The following is a 20,895-nucleotide window of genomic DNA, read 5'->3' as shown; positions in this document are numbered from 1 at the left end:
GCAGGCTCAAACAATGCTCTCTAATGTCACTGGACTGAAGAATCCTATTAAAATGATTCACCAGTATGTCTGGGTGAGACCCAAGACTGTGCCCCTCAGACAAGCTGTCAGGTGATACTCAGGCTGCCGTACCTGGGATGCATTGGGTTATCCAAGGATCAAAGGGCGTCAGAATATCCCTACAGCTGCAAGTTCACCAGGGATGTCATGTGTAGCCCCAGAATGGGCACCCAGGTGCTCACCTGCAGGCCATCGAGCTCAGTAATGAACTTCTCAAGGGGAAAATCACAAAAGGAGCATAAATAATGTTTAGGCCATGACTTCTCTTTGGAAGGAGGTTGCTGTGCTCCACATTAAAAGGACCAAGAGCGGAGTTATATTCAACAGGAATATAGCTCTAGGAAAAGGTACATATATTGGCAAATGTAGTGACAGAATATCAGCTGTGTCCTAGATGCTTTGGCAAAGAAAGGTTCCAGACAGACCCCTCTGAATTTATACTGTTTCGGATTAACGAGCATTAAATGCCAAAATACACATCTGGATATAGTGCATGCCTCTTGTTGCTAGATGGAAGCAAGGATCTGAGAGTTTAAAAATCTTCATTTTCCAAACACAGGGAGATCGTTTGTGTTTGAAAAAGAAAAACTGATATCTAATTAAGAGCTACATTTGTAAGTATTAAAGATGATACACGAAGGTCTTCTGGAACTGCAGAGTCACCTGGGCCTCCCATGAAATGTACACATGAAACATGGGGATGAATGATTTCTGTTGATTTAGATGACTGAGGATGAACAGCATCATTTGGTGATAAATCAGAGTAAATTGTGGGGAATTTCAGGGCAATACACTCCTAATTTTGATCTTTTCTTTTGTTCTTTTTTAAATTTTAAAGATGGATTTATTTATTTGAGAGAGAGAAAGAAAGAGCAGGGGGAGGGGCAGAGGGGGAGAGAGAGAATCCTAAGTAGACTCCCAGCTAAGTGCAGAGCCCAACACGGGGCTTGATCCCACGACCCTGAGATCATGACCTGAGTCAAAATCAAGAGCCAGGCACTTGGTGGACTGAGCCCCTCAAGCGCCCCTGATCTTTTCTTTCCGAACAAATCAGAGACCCAGTGTGTAACACAGTCTCCAAGTTTAAGAAGAAGTTTTAAATTGAACATACTTGTTATTTTTGCAAAATTTGCTTTCAATGGCTCGAACATCTCAGTGATGCCAAGAGCTTTCAGCGGCTCCTTCAGGTCTGTCTGTGCTACAGCTGTGAACCTGGCAGGAAAGGAGAAAATGAGGGAAAATCATCATACCATAAACGATGTAAAACGATATTATCAGTGCCGGTGCAGAAGGCTTAGTAAACGGATTCTTTGTTAAGTATGCTCTGGACACCAATCTAAACTGTATCTGAAACTATAGTTCCAAGATTGAAGCAGAGAACGACTCCTCTCTCAAACACCTAGCAGGCGAAAGGAGCAGGACCCTGTAGCAGCAAACGAGGGTGGTCTCACCCTCACGTGCTGCAGGCTCCCCCATTCCAGTTCTTAGGGAAGAAGCACTGCGGAAGCACTTTCCCTCACGCTCATGGGAGGATATCCAGAATAGTGACAGGATTATCTACAGGTTTTCCCCATTTCCAACCAACCAAACATCATGGTGGCTGCCGCACTGGGGATGGTCGAAAGAGAGGAGACACATTCCTGCTCCTTCTTGATGGGATTCTGAAAGCGTTTTACTAGGAAAATACGAACTAACAACAGGAATTGGTGACAATGCATTCTATTTGGGTGTCACAAGAGTTTCTTGCGACCTGTCTGGCCTTAGAGTCACACTTACGTAAATATCAACTATAAATCTATCATCAGAGGAAGGTTTTTTTTTTTTTTTTAGGCTTTCTCCCATGTGGTGGAAGAGCAATCAGGGTAGGCGAGCAGATTTTCATCACAGATGGGCTCTAATGATAATTTACCATTATAATTGTGCTCTACCTATAATGTCATAAACCTTACTCATTTATAGCAAGCACTGCCTACATAGAGGCACCCTTCACATTAAAAAAATTCTTAGGAGGATTACTAATACTTATTATGAATGGACTCCTTGGATTATCCTTAACTCAGTGACCAGAGAAGTAAAAGCTATTAGAACTGGAAGGTGTCGTTCCCCCTCTGAGACATGGCTGCTAAAAAAGCTCCGGGAACTGGTGGCACGATCACAGACAAGGGAGGTTCACTGCCTCTTTCACAGGTCTGGGTATAAGGCATTCTCTCACCTGTTAGAAATTTGGGATTCAGGCAGAATTTGGGAGGACGGTGCAAGAAAGAACTGCCAATGTGTGATACTAATGTAAGAATTCTGCCTGGATGGTTTCAAAACGTTTCCTTACCCCCTAGCTTTTGGACCTTGGTCTTCAGGAACTTCCAGCTAAAACTTAAAAAGACTAAAATGAAACTCCTTATCAAAACACGACCAACCTTTCCTGTATGGTTATACATGTGTTTTTCAGTCTTTTGGACAAAATTAAGTAAGTTAAAAGCCCTCAAAATGGTACTAAGGAGCTTGAGGTCTTCTGGAGACTCAGAGGTGAGGCTGCCTCCTTTGCTCCCCTCCTGATGATCATTATCCTGCCGCATGAGAGGCACAGGAACTGGAGGGGGCATGGGGAAGCTTCCGCAAAAGCAGAGCCTTGTATTTCCACCATGCAACTTCTGAAAAGTAAATCAGGCTTTAGGATTTAGGCTGTGCCATTTCCTAGCTTCATGCTGTCTGGTATTTGACACAACCGCTCCAGGGACGGAGTACTCCCAATGTCTTCCCTTCAGGGAGAGGGACCACTTACTTGGGCAAGATGACCTGCACCCTCTTGGGCACCATGGTGCTCATCCAGCTGTCTATGGTCTTGGTGCTGATGTGAGGGATGATGGCCGACAACGGGGTAGAGCTCTCGGTTGGCAAGGCGATCAGCATGCTGATGCTTTCCCCGTGGTAGGGCAGTTCGATGAAGTTGTACCATAAATCATTGGGGGTGCTTGTAGACCCTAAAGAAATCAGAGGCAGGTTCAGGGTATCCCTGATGACTTCTAGAAGTGGCCTGAATGTTTGCTGACCACATGGGTAGTAGCTTCAGAGGGAAGAGGTCAATTCAGTTTGAAAACTTCTCTTTTCTAAATATAGTTTCTTTAAAAGGACAAAGATAAAGACAATTATTTCTTCTTTCCCTGGTAAAGAATTCTTTCTTCAATTTAGACATGTCTTAACAAAATGCCTTTGGCGTCACTAAAATAACATTAATTCTGTTGAGTTGAATTGAACGAGATCATGAGGCACTTAGAATACAGTGCTTTGCAAGAAGCTGGCCCTTATCATGTGAATAAAGGAATGAATTTGAGCTGCCTGAGAATTGCTCTTTTGGCTGAGCCTATGTGAGCATGTGAAGAGAGGAGAAAGGGATGAACGGCTCCATTGTTTAGGGCCCACCCCAACCATTTCAACACATTCAGAAGCTGCAGCGCCCCACGAAGTAGTATTATAAGGGCCTATTTAGCCAGAGCGACTCCATCTTGGTTAAAAGCCATTTTGTTGTTTGTGCAGTAAAACTTAAACTGACCCTGCCCCACCCCCCACAGAGGAACTTACTTAGAAACAAGTCTGAGAAACCAGTAAAATATGGTCGGCCAGTTCCTAATAACAGAGCCCAGAATACAAGGAGGAGTTGGGCCAGGTGAAAACATCCAATCAGTAAAGCAGACATACTCTCTCCCTAACCACCAAAGAATGTAAATCCCCGCCTTTTGGGCGCCAAACTTGATCGCCAATTCTGACCAGAGTAATAGGTTAGTTCAAACAGCTACTAAAGGGTAAATTATAATTCGATTAGCTACCTGCGTGTGGCCTAACATGACTATGCAATGTTACAATCTCATTGGCCACCTATGTGTGGCCAGGCTTTTACTCTATAAAAGTTAGTCTGTGAGGCTGGGAGGGGTCGCTGTCTTTGGAGGCGGCCCTGACCGGTCGGTCAGTCAATTCTTAAGCCTGGAAGCTGGGGGTGGTTGCTCTCTTTGGAGACGGCCCTGGCCGGTCAGGTTAGCATAGGATAAAGCTTAGCATAACTTTAACTTGTTTCAGTCTCGTTCCCCTGGCCAATCAGTCTGACTTCTAATACTTGGCATAAAATAAAGCAGTCCTATTTCATAGACCAGGAGGCTACAATTAGAGAAAGTAAGTAACTTGCCTAGAGACACGTGGGCTAAGAAGTGGAACACCAGGACTTGGATTCAGTATGTCTAACGCCAACAATGACCTTCTGGGTCCACTACCCCAGTCCCTCCTCACACTTCACCCACTCCACTAACCATCCTTACGGCTTTTAGATACCTTATGGTATCTGTACTTCCTAATTAAAAACCTGACAACGATTTAGACCTGCACTTCTCAAAATGGCGGCTGTCTGGAGAACAGATGCCCAGGAGACCTGCATGTCGCCCAGGAGACAAACAGATTCCATGCCCCAGTGAGTTTAGGAAACACTGGATTGATTCTTCTTGCAGATTCGTAATATATACCAGTGCTGTCAAGGCTCTGAGACGGTTCTGAAGGAAAGCTGTTTGTCTATCCCCAGGTTTCCTGAACTCATTTGATCCGAGAACCCTTTCATCCCATGTAAAACATTCAAAACATTCAGCAGCTGAGCAGCACAGCTGCGCACTGACTGATGGGAGCTGGTGTTACTGAGCTCAGGAAGGCACCAGCTGGAAGCCCAGCTCAGGGGCCCGGGGCCCACGGAGGCCACTGACTCCCCAGGAAAGAACCTCCCATGGAACATGCCTTAGGATCCCATGAAACCTTTACATCAGGCATGTAATGAGAGACTCATTAAAATTAACTATGTGAATGGAAAGCCAGCATTTCTAGATTTCTGGCGGATCTCTGAAATGGTTTATTAAGCACTTCAGACTTTTTAAGAACGGAGTGACCTTGGTGAGGCACTTAACCTCTGCATGCCACTTACTATGGAGAGTGGCGCTATCAGGGGCATTAAAAGTACGTCCCTCATAGGGTCGCCGTGATGATTAAATGAGAAAAAATATGTAAGGCGCTTGGCAGGGCCGGGCCCATGGCCGATGCCCACTGAACACGGGGGCCCTCCACCTCCTCCCCCGGCTCTAGATGACCCAGAAGAATAATGCATTTAAGAAAAAGAGAAAAGAGAGTTTCTCTCATGATTTTCACTTGTCTTTTCTCTGGGGACGAACTCTGCCAGTCACCGAGTGTGAGACAGGGAACTTCAATAAGCCAGTTCTCCACAGGAGGGGGCTGGAAGGGCAGGAGAAAGGGAGAGACCTCGAACTTTCTTTGTCTTTGTTACATAACGAACACTTTTAGCTATAAAATATGATAAAGCATAGCAAAGCTATTAGAATATGTGACATGACAGGATGACATTCAAGTTTCTCCTTCAGGAAGAAAACTGTGGGCAATTCGGGAGGTGCTCAGGATATCCCCTGCCCATCCTGCTGCATTTGCCGGCGGGGTCGTTCAGCAACCTGTCTGGCTCCGGATGCCCGGGAACTGTCACTCAAGGCCAGTTCTGTCTCTGGGCTACCTAAGAACCAGAGATGGGATTCTTTAACTTTCCTTTTACCTTGAGTAATAAAATGGTCTCGACAGAACCTGGAAAATCAATGGGAGAGTCAGAAAAAAACCACCATTTCCTAATGAGCCCTTTAATCTTCAAAGAAAATACGAAGCCCTGATCTGGCAGAGCTCTTCTAGAAAGTGTGCGGTTTGGGGAGCAGTTAATGATCGCTTCAGGGCATGAAGTAAGGACCTGGAGGCATCCGCTAACCACTTCTAGAAACATTTACTGTTCTGATAAGAAGAATCAGGGTCACGCACGAATAAAGAAAAATTATGAGCTGGGGTGTGTTTTTCCAGCGGGGAGACGGCTTCTACCTCCACCAGTGAATCCAGCCTCCACTGGATACGTGTTTTGTTTTTAAGATGTTATTTATTTATGAGAGAGTGAGAGAAAGAGTGAGAGAGAGAGAGATCATGAGCAGGGGAAAGGGGCAGAGGGAGAAGCAGCCTCCATCCCAGGACCCCAGGATCATGACCTGAGCTGAAGGCAGATGCTTAACCGACTGAGCCACCCAAGCGCCCTCCACTGGATACACCAGTGACTGATCAGTTCTGTGAATAACCCCTAAGCATTCTGTACCCGGGCACTCACGTCCACCCAATGACTCCTTTCTCCCTGGCCCTGCTTCTGCTTCTGATCACAGATGCCTCTCTGCACACACCCCTTCCATGCTAATCTTTGCTTGGTGGCTTGAGGAGGTAGGGGACAAATTAACACCTCTCCTCTCCTACCCTGATCACTCCAAGACTGCTTTCTCAGCATCGTCTTAGGGAGAACAAGGGCTGAGGTTAAACACATGAAATCTGGAGGTCTAGAATCTGGATTCAAATCCTGGCTCTTCTGACACACTAGCTCTGCATCTTGGGCATGTGGCTTAATGCCAATCTTAGTTTATCTGTAAAATGGGATAGCAGTGCCTGGTTTATAGGATCGCTGGGAAGATTCAACCCGATGATACACGCAGCACAGCGCTGAGCACACAGGCTTGCTTGTACCCAGTAAAAACTTTCATCTACTGATGGAAGGAGCTTTATAAAATGCATTTCTTGTTGAGTGCTCGGTCACTGCCCAAAAAGCTGAAATGCAGCCTCAGTCCACCAAGAGCAACCACAGCGACTGCAGTGGGCGCAGCTCCAGGCCAGAAGGAATCAAGCAAGGAAGGGGAGCTGGAGCTTTGTGTCCTAGCAGGCAGCTTGTCTTTGTCCCAGAGCCTTTCTGTTAAAAAGTCCCGGCCAGGCTCTCTGTGCTTTAACATCTGGGAAGTAGATGGAGTGTTCTCTAATGATGCTGGAGTGTAGAAAAATGTGAATGAAGCAGGTTCATTCATGCTGGAAAGGAGGAAACAGATTAGAAGGGAAGAGCAATCTTCTCTCTTCGATGAATGGGGATCAACAAAACCTTTAATGAGAAGTAACGAAGAACCAAGTATTAAAAACATAGAGATTTATAACTTTCTGTAAATGGTATTTTGGGGATGATCCAGATATTCTGGAAAACCCCCAAAAGACTCTGATCCCTTCTTTAAATCCTACAAGGGAGGAAGTAACTAGGCTTGCTTGAAATGTTAGAACTCCTCTTGGCCTCTAAACTCAGAGAGAATATTTTAAATATTGAATATCAGGAAAACTTTATAGATGAAAATCCCTCCAATTACCTTCCACTATAAGCAGCTTTATGGATTTCCTGTGCTCTTGGGGAACTATTTCAGCTCTACTTCAGAGGAAACTGAAATACAGATCTGAAAGCAAAAATCAGAACCACTGAATGCAGCGTGGTCCATACTCTAGCTGAAATGCAAAGGGGGTCTGGGGAGAATTAATGGGGAAGAAAGTGTGGTTTAAGCAACTAGGTAAGTGCAGGTGACACTTGCTGAGCTAACGAACGTGGAGGGAGAACCAGATGGGGGAGGACAATAATATGTTTCATCTATGGAACTAAAACTTAATAGACAGCCAGGTAGAGAGGTAAGGTGAATAGGTAGGTATGAGTTGGAAGCTTAGAGGAGGGTGAAAATGGGAAATATACTGTATATTCAAATATATTTATATATATACACATATATACGTATATATTTGGAAATCTTTGTGGTCTTTTTTTTTTTTCAAGATGAAGTCTTTAATGTCTAAATTCATAGCCATAAATCAAAAAAATTACAACAACTTTTGATTCAGCAATTCCTATCCAAGGAAAGTACCTTTATAAATTCTGACAGTTGCTAAGTACAAAAATTCTTGCTGAAGTGTTTACTACAGGAAAAGGTAATAATATATACAATACTAATATCCATAGAATAGTATAATACATTTATGCCATGGAATATTATACAGCTGATTAAAGGATCAAGTAAAGCTATGTGAATTAACATAAAGTTTTCCACAATATACTATCTAATGTATAAAGCAGATTATAGAATAGAAATTACAGTATAATCCTATTATGCAAAAAAAGTTTCATAAACATACTTTCTGTATCTCTAGAAAAGGCCTTAAATAATACACCTACCACTAAAGGGGTTCTTACGCTGGGAAATGGGATTATAGGAGAACATTTATTTTTTGCCTCATTGCAGTTTTATTTATAGATTTTTGCAATGAGCATGAAATACACTTCTTCTAAAAAAAAAAGATTTCAAGAACTTTTTTTTTTTAATTAGAAGAGTGTTTATCCTTAATGTGCTTCTACTCTGTGGGATATAGTCAGAAGGGGTCCCCTCATCTTTCATTTTCCACCCTCTCTTCTTAATGTTACGAAGTGAATCTTCTCAGAGATCTTGATGGCGTCTTGGGCGGACGGTCCAGAGGACCGATACATGGACTACCAATGTTTCTACAAAGTGATGGAGGGGGTGTGGTGAGACCCAGAACACCTGCGATGGGGAAGGGGAGCAGGGGAGGGGGGTGGTTTGCAGAGGTCATGTGAGTACGCAGGGCAGTCTCTGAGCTCAGCGGCAATGGCCCATCTCTGAGCACTGGCTGGTCGTGCCAGCCGGACTGGTGACAGGCAGCAAGGGGTGGCCAGCTAAGTGGTCTGTAGTCACGAAAACAAGTAGCTGCTGTGCTGTCTTCACAGATGTGACAAGTCTGCCCTGTGTCACCCCGAGAAGCAGCTGTGCTGGCCCAAGAGGGAAACCAGGGAACATAGGACCCCCGTGTGCTCTGTCACATGGCCCAGGAAGAGACTGGGTTCCACTTCCCGGTTACTCAGCAAACCCCCGTGAGAGGCACAGGGAGGAGGGCAGGGAGGACGGCGGCTGTCCACAGCGTTTACTGTGAGGGAGCGAGAATGCTGCAGAGAAGCGGGTTTCCTTCTGCTCTGAATTCAGTGCGGATCAGTAAGGGTCCGAGAGGAAGAGACAAGATCACTGGGTCCCTGAAAAGGAGTTTTTTTTTTTTTTTTTAAAGATTTTATTTATTTATTTGACAGAGAACACAAGTAGGCAGAGAGGCAGGCAGAGAGAGAGAGAGAGAGAGAGAGAGAGAGAGAAGCAGGCTCTGCACTGAGCAGAGAGCCCGATGCAGGGCTCGATCCCAGGACCCTGGGATCATGACCTGGGCCGAAGGCAGAGGCTTTAACCCGCTGAGCCACCCAGGCGCCCCTGAAAAGGAGTTTAATGACGGGAGTATTTACAAAGCATGGGCAGAGAACAGAGAAGCCATTCCAGATAGTATCTTGGGCTACAAACATTACCAAACGTAGGCTGGGGAGCGGGAGGGCAGCATGGTGACCCAGAGAGAACGCGCTCTTGGCCACACCCGCTGACAGGAGTAGAGACCTTTCTTACAGGGGAGCGGCCGCCCTGGGGACCACAAGGAGGGCCTGGAAGTCAATGCCCCAAACCCTCTCCTCCTGCAACCCTACCACCTGCCAGTTTAACCTCACAGCCAACGCAAGGGGAGGCAGGAGAGCCCCGGGGCAGCCTCCTGGGGCCTCAGAACAGGGGGGAAGAGGACAGGGAAGGGAAGGCATGACTCTCGCGAGGCGGAGAGAAGGCACCAGCTTACTGTGGTTCTATACGGTTAGAATCCTTGACAGCGAGAATGCATTTGTGCATTACTGTCTGTCATATACACACACTCTCAGACCGATCCGTTCTTAATGGAGAGGCTACCCGGATATGTAACTGCCTCTCTAGGAACATATTATATAATGAAGAAAACATGTTCCATTCCTGTAAAAACAAACATATTAGTGTTTCATGTGTCTTTCATATGGCTACAGGATCCCTGTGTTTTAATCTTTCACGACTGATATTTATTTTTCAGCAACAGAAACATACAATCATTGAAGGCCTTTCACTTTTAGCCTTTTTATTAGAACAGATAACGTGTATAAAGATTGACCTAAAATAAAACGGCTTTGCTTCCGATACAAGCTGGTGGCTTTGCTGGCGTTCCAGTGAGGTCTTCCCGGCAACACCAGTAGGGAGTAGGGAGGGCTGGGCTACCACGAGAAAGAGGGGATGACTTTTGGGCAGAAAGAGCCTTTTATTATTCTCACTTGCTGAGCGTGTTATCTTCCTGCAGGGCTTTTAAATAAAAATTATCTTCTAAAAAAGAAAACATTTGAGGGAATGACAAAAATTCATCTAGAAGCTTCACGAAAGATAAGCAAGAAGGAAAGGGACTTTGTTCCTGTTCCCTTCTCGGGAGCCATTCCTTCACTTAGACAATTACGCAGATGGCGGACCCCGAGCAGCACCGGATGCTTTCAGCGACCAAATATGCAAAGGTCATACTCGGGGCCCATGTGTTCAGGTTCTGATGAGAGACACAAAGGCTAACTTACAGAGGAAAAAGATCAGTTTAAATTGGACGACAAATGCTTCCATGAAATCAGGATTAAAAAAAGAATCACCAGACTTCGTGTGTCAATGCTGTGGTAATGACAGCAGGGGCTGGTCACTGTTTCCTGGGTCGTGAAACTGACACAGGCTTGTTTTAAAAGACTTGCAGATTCAAACAAAGAAAAGTAATCATTTGAAGTAGTACCACTGTTCACATTTTATTGAACATCCTCCAAGACGTGTCTCTACAGATGGAGGAATATATAAAAGTATTTTACGTAAATGAGATGAATCAGCATCTGCTGTTCTAGAACTTGTTTTCTGAAATCAACCGCATATTGTATCATCTTTCTACTTATGTAAATCTTAATCTATTTATCACATATGTTCCACTATACATACGTATCTGGGTTTTATTTATTTGCTAGGGTGAGAGGATCTTCAGAGCTTACGTTCCTTGGTGTGGGATCACTACATGGGCTCCTAGGAAGTCCCCATCCCACAGCTTCTTCTGCCCGCCACAATCGGGGTACCGACATCTCCCCCAGCCCCCACCAGAGCTACAACTGGGCTTTGTCGATCTTTGTAATGTTTGCAAATTGGTAAGTGGAAAGGAAATCAAATTTTTACTTTTATTTTTAATTTGGTAATGTAAGGTAGCTAATGATGATTTGATGAGGCTTTTGTAGGCTTAATGCCCGTTTATATTTCATATTTTATGAGCTGTCCTCTGTCTTTAAATGTCAACCTAAAAGCCTATATGTTATACATTAATACATAACCTCTGTGAACGATACAAAACTTTGCAGCTTTAAAAAAAGTCCTGCCCTCCTCTCTTCTGAGCTTTTTTTTTTAAAAAAAAATCAGTCAGTTCTGTGCCTGGATGAAGTGAAGGTGCTGGCGGGGCGCACGGTCACGCGGACACTTACCGCATCGGAACACAGAGAGCTGGGCTAGCATGGGCACTTGATACGACTTCCCATCGGCTGCCACAAACGTACGTTTCTTCGTGTTCTCGGGTTGGAACCGTGATTTCCACAAACCCTTAAAATACACGGCATTGACCAGGACGAGTCTGGTGAGCGCACCATCGATGAGATCTGGGGAGAGCAGGCTGTCGATCATACCTAAAGGGTCGCAGAACAAGCACAGGAAGATCTCAGTATTGGCAGTCCACTGGAGGGCGAAAGGCAGTGTTGAGCGCAGACAGTTAAAAAAAAAAAAAAATGAAAAAAATTTTTAAAAGACTGAAAGGGAACTGTTTATAACACCCTTTTGGTCCTTTCTCATTTTTTTTTTTCCTCACTAAAAAATGAAAGCTGAGAAATTAAAGATAAAATCAGAGAATCCAAAAAGGACTTTAGACAGCCTCTATTTGAGGGTTACCAGAATTTTCATCAAAGTATTTTTATAACTGGAATGTCTGGGTGTGGCTCAGTCAATTAAGCATCTGCCTTCTGCTCAGGTCATGATCCCAAGGTCCGGGGACTGAGTCCTGCATTGAGCTCCCTGCTCAGTGGGGAGCCTGCTTCTTCCTGTCAGCCACTCCCCTTGCTTGTGCTCACACTCTCTCTGACAAATAAATAAATAAAATCTTAAAAGAAATAAAACAAAAAAGAAATTATTTTATAACTCATTGCCTGCAAACCCCATGTTTTAGAAAATCTTACTCATCTAAATAAGCTATACTTAATTAATGAATTAATGAATTTCCCTATCGCTGCTAATAACTGACAGGTGCAACTCCCAAGGAGGGTTTGCCATCAGCACGAGAGATGCAGTTGCTGTTTCAACCACCGAGTGGATTTAATCCTGGGCAAAAATGAAGCTCTTTGGCCTGCGCAATTTTATCAAGGATAAATGTTTAATTTCTCTGAAGGTTTTAGAAATGTCGGGCATTTGCTTGGCATTCCTGGTACCACAAGGCCTCACAGCTACTTACTGAAGGGCTGGAACCAAAAACTGGTGTATACATTTATGACTTAGGGATCGAGCTAGGTGTAATATTATAGAGATAAAAAGAAATGGGGTCTGTCCTAGAAGCCCTCCGGAGTTGAAGGGACATTCGCTCCACAAAATGTCAAGAATGGTCCATCTTGTTTGTATCAGGAGTGAAGGAGCAAACAATTGTGACAGTCTCAGAACATTCTCTGAGGCCACGAAGACCTTTCTCAAATGCAACCTGTGCTTGAAGGTTTGGGTTTTCATTAAGGTTCCTTTTGCTCGGTCTTTGAAGATTCAGCTCTATATGTGTTAAACGAGGGATTACTAATACCCAAAGTGATAAAAAATTAGCTTACTAATTAATTGAACTAAAAATTAGTTTAACTATATAGCTTTTGACCCCAGCATTGAAAAACGAAAATCATGGTGCCGTAATATAAACGTTAAGTTGTAATTCTTTAAATGGTTAGAGTACAATCAATAGTTTCTGAAGAAGCAAGACTGCTGAATTCAGGTGCGAGGGCTTTGAGTCCCTTTAGATGATGTTCAAGAAGTTGATGTCCAATAAACAAACGTTTGCCTACGTCATGGTCCAGTCAAGACGCACACCCAGAGGTTGCCCAGACTCCAGTGTCCTCAGGAAGAGCTTCATCACTACTCCTTACTTACACAAGGGGGCACCAATGCCACCGTCAGGGTCGGAAGGAAAATCCCCAAGCTTAAATGGCCATCATTCTAGGAAAGGACAGCCCGTGTCCTGTGTGCTTCAGCCATGGCAAATTCCTCACAGTTGGCTCCCGACAGTGGAGGTTGTGTCTTATCTTTGCTGGAAACATCACCCAATCCAACCCCTAGGTGCCTTTAAGACACAGGTCCACTCTGTATCTATAATAAACCTCCTCAGACCCTCCTCCCAAACTCCTGGAAGTTTCCATAAAGCTCAACACTCAGCACCACCATTATACGTGTGGTTTTAGACCCATCTAATGTGTCTCTCTCTTCCACCTGGACCATAAACTGCACAAGAACAAGGACCCTGTCATTCACTTTCTGAAGGTCAAGTCTCTCTCTGTGTTGAGTGCACCGTCAGTGCTCAGTAAGTGTCTAAGTGTCTAAAAAGACGCTTATTGTCTCCACAGACTCCTTTCTGTTGTGGTAGATCAGGCCTCTGATTGACACTGTCAGGATCAAGATATAATAAAGGGGATGAAGAAATAACGAGAAATGATAAAAAGAAATGCATGGTTTAGAAGCAGTGAAGCACTTGGAGGCCCTGTCATCAAGAACTACGTACAGAGCTGTGCAGTAGACGTGCATTCACCTACCCACCTCCTTCCCACCCATCCATCCGACCACCACCCCACCATCCATTCTTGGATACCTACCTACCATGTGCCAAGTACTCTTCTAGGCAAGAAAATGAACAAAAAAAATGAGGGCCACCCTCAGAAAGCTATGGACAAGAGAGAGGGGGAGGTTGGCATAAATGACTTAGGAAAGTGTATGCAATAGTAATAACGACCTTGAAGCAGAAGTACTCGAAGATGCGAGGGCAAATAAGAGAGGGATCCGATCTGGTCGGTGGGGTCAGGGATGGATGGGTTCCCTGAAGTATTACTTGCCCTGATAGCTATAAAAACAGCTCACGCCAAAGTAAGTCCATCAGAGAAAGATAATTATCATATGATCTCCCTGATAGGAAGAATTTGAGAGGCATAGTGGGAGGTTTCAGGGGTAGGGAAGGAAAAAATGAAACAAGATGGGACCAGGAGGGAGACAAACCATAAGAGACTCTTAATCTCAAGAAACAAAACTGAGGGTTGTGGGGGGGGGGGTAGGGAGAGGGTGGTGGGGTTATGGACATTGGGGAGGGTATGTGATATGGTGAGTGCTGTGAAGTGTGTAAGCCTGACGATTCACAGACCTGTACCCCTGGGGCTAATAATACACTATATGTTAATTAAAAAATTGTTTAAAAATTAAAAAAAAAACCAGCTCATGCTTGTTGAACATTTATTAAGCGCTATGCACTTTGCTAAATGCTTTATGCATATTATTTACATTTCCATAAAAACCTTAATGTTGTTATAACTTTTAGTAGATGCCACTGTCATATCTCCACTTTACAGGTGAGGACTCTGGGGCACAGGGAGGTTAGGGACCTTGCCCCAGGTTACACGGCTAGGAAGCAGCAGAACTGAGATTCAAACTTAGCACCTGTACTTTTAACTGATGATGCCGTTCCTGTGCGGGTGGGGAAATAAACAGGCATTAGCAAGGGGAGGGAGGAAGAAAGGCAAGCCCGTAGCCAGCTGTGACAGGAGAGAGCCCGGTGAGCTGGAGGGACAGGGAGGAAGCTCACATGGCTGGAGCATAGAGTAGGGGAAGGAGCAGCGGAGGTGGAGGTGCAGGCAGGGCAGCCCCGGCGGGGCCATCATCACCCCATCACATGGGGTCTGGCTCTCCCCCTCCGGAGGGGCAGGAAGGGGACTGGGCAGTCTTCCAAATGTGGACTGCTGGATCTCCAGGGTCCTCGTGGGCTCTGCCAGATAGGTAAGTGCCCCTCAGTGGGGCTGATCGCTCCAAGGGGGCAACATGGGACCTTGTGGGGGAGTTGTCAGCTGCGTGGCAGGTGGCCCAAGAAGCTACCTGTCCTGCGATGCTCCAAATGGTCCCATGCACTAAAGAAGTGTCCTGCTTGCTGTGCGGCTTACTCACACTAGCGTCACACTGGCTTTGCACCCCCGGAGCCCAGAACCTCGCTCTCTCCTCCATGTAAACACAAAGTTACCTGTTTGGGGGCATGTTCTTAACGTACAGGGAATTTTCTAGGTGTGTGACTGCCGGGCATATCAAGTGGAGACTCTTCTTATTTTATTCTGAAATTTACCAAGAATTTTGCACCGTTTTAGAAAAAAGTGCTTCAGAGAAAGCGGAAGGCAGCTTGTGGTTTTCGTGTTACTGGCATGACAAAGCTGCCTCCATCTGTTTTTGTAGCTGTCAGTTCACAATTATTCTAAGAATATGACGGCTTTATTATGTTCTCAGGTGCAGCTGGTGCCCAAGGGTTTACCTACTGAACTACATACATAAATTAGTTTTGTTTTCCCTTGTATTACAGTTCAGCATATACTAATTTTTAAGAATTTTGTGTACTTCGGGGGTGGCTGGGGGGGGCTCAGTTAAGTGTCTGCCTTCAGCTTAGGTCATGATCCCAAGCTCGTGGGATTGAGTCCCACATTAGGCTCCCTGCTCATCGGGGAGCCTGTTTGTCTCTCTGCCCCCCGCCATTCATGTGTCCATGCACTCTTTCTAATAAATAAATAAAATCTTTAAGAATTGAAAAAATTTTTTAAAAAGAATAAAAATTTTGTGTACGTGTGCACAGGTTACGTGAGCCATGGATTTCACTTCAGGACGGCAGAGCGAGTAGTAAAATCTTTGTTTATAAAATCTTATAAAATATAATCTTATAAAATCTTACAAAAAGATTATAAAAGATAATCTTATAAAATATAATTATATTATAATCTTATAAAATATAAAATCTTTGTTTATAAAGACGGGAGTGGGCCTGTAGGGTTGAAAAGCATGCCCAAGTCTTACCACACTCCCCCCTTCCCCAGAGGCAGTAAGCAACCGAGTCAGTGTGTGTCCAGGCAGTTTGAGTGTTGTCATGTGCACACAAGCATGACTGACTATTCCCAGCACACTGGGAAAGAAGGCTAGCAGGGAGCACTGACACACCACCGTCAACCAGCCATCTAGCTCTGAGCACCAGGGACCTCTTGTTCTTAGGGCTCTAGGCCCAGAAAGAACCACTAAACCCTTCACACTTGGAGGTCTCCTGATCGTTCTGTGGTTTTAGGAAGGAAGCCCAGATCGCGCTGTCCAAGACCCTGTGGAGAAGGAATGCCGTTCTGGCTCCCTTCTGCCCTCCCTGGCCCTCCTGGTCCACCTCTGCACTAGTCTGCCACATGCTCTTGGACACTTGCGTCTACAAGTCTGCTGGAGGGTCGGGGGGCGGAGGCAGACTGGGCGAGCATGCGTTTCCATGCAGAAAGCCAGGCCCCCTCCTTCAGAGATTCGATACAGGAGGGGTCCAGGGATCTGCATTCAGAACAAATGCCCTGGATAATCCTGATGCAGGCGCCCCCGGAACCACGCTTGGAAACATACAACCCGAAAAGCCAGTTTCCTCATGTTCTGTCCTTGGGTCCCAATGGAGTCTTTGGGTCTCTTCTTGTGCCCTAAACTCAACCTCCTACAAAACAAGTTTCCCGGGTCTATATCTGCAGTCTTCCCTTTCCTCCATTGTTCTGGACCCATCCGTAGTCCAGAACATTTCCACATAGACCTCCAGTTTACAAATTAACAGGTTTTAAAACACCCACGTTAGACATCTCCTCGGTCTAATGAGAAGAGAAAGGCGTGTAAACGCGTAATCACGAAGCGGCGTGGAAAGCGCCATCATAGAGGGGCACAGACCACGCATAATCACATGCCCATTGTAAGCCCAGAGGAGGCACCTCCTTCCCCGAGGGGATGCCAGCAAGAAGGAAGGAAAGCAAGGAGGGAGACCGATCCCGAATCTCGCAGGGGGAAAGGGGCAGTCGCAGAGGCGCATGTGGGAAGGACTGAGCAGCTGAACCTTCAGAGCGGGCCTGGGCCTGCAGGCAAGGCCTCCAGGGAGGAGATGTAGCGAGGGCGGGGAAGAGTCAGCGCGGCTGAATTCTACTCTGTTGCCAGGGCCGCAGGGGGAATAGTCCGGAACAGCACAGGGAGTGGTGGTGGCAAGAAAAGGGAAGGAAGGGCACCTGGGTGGCTCAGTTAGTTAAGCGACAGCCTTTGCCTCAGGTCATGATCCTGGAGTCCGGGGCCTGAGTCCCACATCGGGCTCCCTGCTCAGCAGGGAGTCTGCTTCTCCCTCTGACCTCTCTTCCGTCATGCTCATGCTCTCTCTCTCAAATAAATAAATAAAATCTTTTTAAAAAATTAAAAAATAAATAAATACAAAATAAATTTTAAAAAAGGGGAAGGAATATGGACGGAGTCATGAAACCTCCTTGAGTCCAGGCCTTTCACCATGGAATGGCCATGGGACCCATTAGAACCTCAGAGTCCCCCTCGTGTTTCCATTCACAAAATACAAGATAGTACAAAACCGTGCCCGGGGAACCAGGGCCACTCACCCCTGGTTTCGTTCTTAACCCACATGTTGATGGAATCACAGGCGGAGGCTGGATCCTCAAAGCTCACGTTCTGGACTTCACACTGAAACACGTCTTTGTTCCGGGTGACAAAAGGCACCTCCATCTTGAAGCCGTTCTTCACGAACACTGCATTGGCCACGGTCACAAGGTCCTTATTCTTCTTGGAGCTGATGGCCTTGTTGATCTTCTTTAACACTTTACCGACTCCTAGAGGAGAAATGGAAAGATGCAGCAATATTTTAGCGAGAATTCAGAAAAGCTATATATTTTTTAAAAATATCTTTCTTAGGATGGCAAATCAGAACAGTATAGACGAGGTAAGCGTGAGAGAGACCAAGTGTTGTGCTTCCTCAGTGGCCTTGTGTTAAGAAGGCGGAAGGGGGTAAATGGTAAAATTAAGTAAAATTATTAGTAGTTCTTAAAAATCTGTGGTGCTTTTAGCACCAAAACAGGATATTCAAGGCACGTCAACATCTTCCCCACATAGAACTCTTCCTCCTGGGAAACTTTCTTGGTGCCAGGTCACTAGGAACACTGGCAAGTGCTTTCTTACATAGCCATGGTGGAATAAATCCAAGGAATCTTCCTAATTCATTCTTTTTCTTTCTTAACAATCTTTGGTGCTCTTTCCTGCCAAAGATTTAACACTGCGATTTCTTTTTTTTTCTATTTTGGAAAAAAAAAAATGAATAAAATGAGCATTAGAAAGACCATAAAAAATTACCAGGTGCCGCCATCCAAGAACAGTGTGATTTTTACCTGATCTCAAGCTCAAAAAGCATGGGGATTAATTTTATGGCACTGTAGCTTTATTTTATACGAGCCATTCATACATGCTCCATTTGGTTTTAGAACATGAAGAGGAAAATAAATTGTAAGTATGAAATGTGTTTCTGTAGTGAGCTCGAATTGCAGATTCTTGGGTTCCTCGCTTGGGGTCCTTTCAAAATGACACTGTCCTAAAACAGCCTGCAGGGGTCATGGTGATGGTCTCCTGGAGAGTCGACCTGGCACACGCCGTGTCTCTTCTCCAGACCCATTCAATAAGGGCACGGTGAGCTGGCCATGGGGCCCAGGGAGGTGACCCTTTGGCCCTTTGTTTGGCTTCTCATGACCCCACTTTCATGCTGTCCTGTGGGGCAGGTCCCCTTTATCAGTAAGGGAACAGCAGAGGCCAAGACCCAGCACCTGTCCCTTTTGGCCACACCATCTCCTCCTCCACATGCCTTGGTCTCCCGCCAGGGAAAGAGTGGCGTAGTTCTTCCTCCCCTGCCCCAGACAGTTCTGCCTCTGCCCTCAGTAAGAGCATCGCTATCCTGAGTTCTCAGAAGGCCTGAGAAGCCACTTGGGCTCCCCTGAGCTCCCTGCAGCCCCATTCCACAACACAACGGCCAATAACTCAGGAGAACATAGGGGCAGGGGAAGGAAGCCACCCAAAGGCAACACTGCCAAAAATTTTAGAAATATCGCTTTGCATGAGTGTGGCTCAGTGTGAAACAAGAGTCCAGTTGCTGAGCTGGAACCGTACTGGCTGACAGGGTCTGGATGGCGCTGGGAAGGGCTGTAAATCCTAGCAGTGATTCACTTTCAAGCTACAAATCACCAACTGTTTTCCGAGCGTCCAGGCAAGGGGCAGAACGGTGTGTTCAAGTACGGAGTCCTTCCACGCTTCTGATGGGTGATCCAACTGCAGACTCATGTGAAACTGAAGGCCGTGTAAACAGAGTGCGATGCTTATGCATTTGGTTGGCAGCTTGGGAGGTGACACTGAACACAGCCACTGAAGGGCATGGAGCGAGGCACAGAGTTCTTGAACCCCTGCCCGCCCCTCTCATCTTCCTCTTCCAGCCGAAGGCATCAATGCAGTCAAGATTCTTAGAACTTTATGAGGCTAGCAAGAGTGGAGGAACATGGAAAGAGTAAGTCCCTCATTTTCAAAAAAAGCAGCAAAGACTCAAGAGGTGCAGAGGAACTTGCCAGGCCCACAGTGCTCAAGGTTCTTCTCCCTCAGCACGGCCCACGCACAAGAGGCCGGTCGGTGCAAGGTGGGTGCTGGGGGACGAAACCTGAGCTAGAGCCACGAGGCACCAGTGCTAGGAGATGGAGACTTTGAAGTGTATGCAGATCATTCAAAACAACAATTCAAACCTTCTCCAATGGGCCTGACTTCAAAAAAAGAAAAATTTTTTTTTAGCTTTTTATTTTGAAATAATGATAGATTCACAGGAAGTTGCAAAACAATATACAGGGTGGCCCCCTGTGCCTTTCGCTCGGTTTCCCCAGTGGTAACACTGTGTAGGACTACAGCACACGACCTGGAGACTGCCACTGGTACAGTTCACAGTACTCAAAGACAATGCATGCCTTTTACAGGGATTCGTGTGTGTGTGTGCGTGTGTGTGCATATGCGTGTCTCTCTGCACTTTTCTCACCTACACAGATTCATGTGGTGACCAGCATAGTTAAGATACAGGACGGAGGGGCATCTGGGTGGCTCAGTCAGTTAAGCATCAGCCTTCACCTCAGGTCATGATCCTGGAGTCCCAGGATCGAGTCCCACATCAGACTCCCTGGCTCAGGAGGGGTCTGCTTCTCCCCCCCTCCCCTCAAGTAAATAAATAAAGTTAAAAAAAAAAAAAACTTGAAAAAAAAAAAAGACACAGGACGGAGGCTCCCCTGTGTTGCCGTCCATGGCCACACCCACCCACCCAACTCCCCAGTTCCCAACTTTAAAAAAAGTGTGTTCACAACCATGATGCACCACGGAGGTGGGGCAGATGGGAAGCTTTCTTTTTAGAGATGAGTGAGGGGGTGTAGCAAGACCAAGTGACTGACCCAAAGCTCCAAGGCTATAGAACAGAGCCCAGAATCCAGGCCTCCTGACTTCCAGGACAGCCACGTTGGTCCTGGGTGCCAGAATGGCACCAGAGAGAACCCTCCGGAAGCAGAACTCGCCCCAGGCCCCAGCGGCCAGAGCCCACAGGGCACGCACCATTCACGCTGTATCTCATCACTGTGGTGAGCTGCTTCTTGGTCCTGCCATCAGCTCCCAGCTGAAGCATCCCCAGGATGGACGCAATCCCGTGGGGGGACACGACCACGTTGTCATGAGGCCGGGATCTGACGATCTGATTGAAAACCTGGATTCCTGTGTTGGAGCCCAGTTCCTCCAGAGACAGGGGGTTGAACTGGGAGCACACATTGGGCAACGTCACTGTGGCCACAAGGAAGAAAGGAAAATGCCAATTCATGGTTCCTTTCGGCAAGGGCGACCTGAAAAAGCAGATTAAAAAAAAAAATATGTGAATTCTTCA

At 45.9% G+C, this 20,895-nt stretch overlaps 1 protein-coding gene across 1 annotated transcript in view; it reads right to left on the bottom strand.

The window, feature by feature from the left end:
- Positions 1-20,895, bottom strand: part of SERPINE2 (serpin family E member 2) — a 61,428-nt gene that overhangs the window by 5,150 nt on the left and 35,383 nt on the right. Inside the window, exons 2-6 of the mRNA XM_059167897.1 lie at positions 20,574-20,854; positions 17,561-17,788; positions 11,354-11,551; positions 2,840-3,038; positions 1,172-1,272 (exon numbers count right to left, since the gene is read on the bottom strand). Coding sequence (XP_059023880.1) covers positions 1,172-1,272; positions 2,840-3,038; positions 11,354-11,551; positions 17,561-17,788; positions 20,574-20,832 — 985 coding nt within the window. The 5' untranslated portion in view covers positions 20,833-20,854. The remainder of the gene's footprint in view (positions 1-1,171; positions 1,273-2,839; positions 3,039-11,353; positions 11,552-17,560; positions 17,789-20,573; positions 20,855-20,895) is intronic.

The sequence above is a fragment of the Mustela lutreola genome, chromosome 3 (genome assembly GCF_030435805.1).
Source record: "Mustela lutreola isolate mMusLut2 chromosome 3, mMusLut2.pri, whole genome shotgun sequence".
NCBI classification, from domain to species: Eukaryota; Metazoa; Chordata; class Mammalia; order Carnivora; family Mustelidae; genus Mustela; species Mustela lutreola.
The sequence above is the reverse complement of the archived record's forward strand: the minus strand, read 5'-3'. Positions and strand labels throughout refer to the sequence as shown.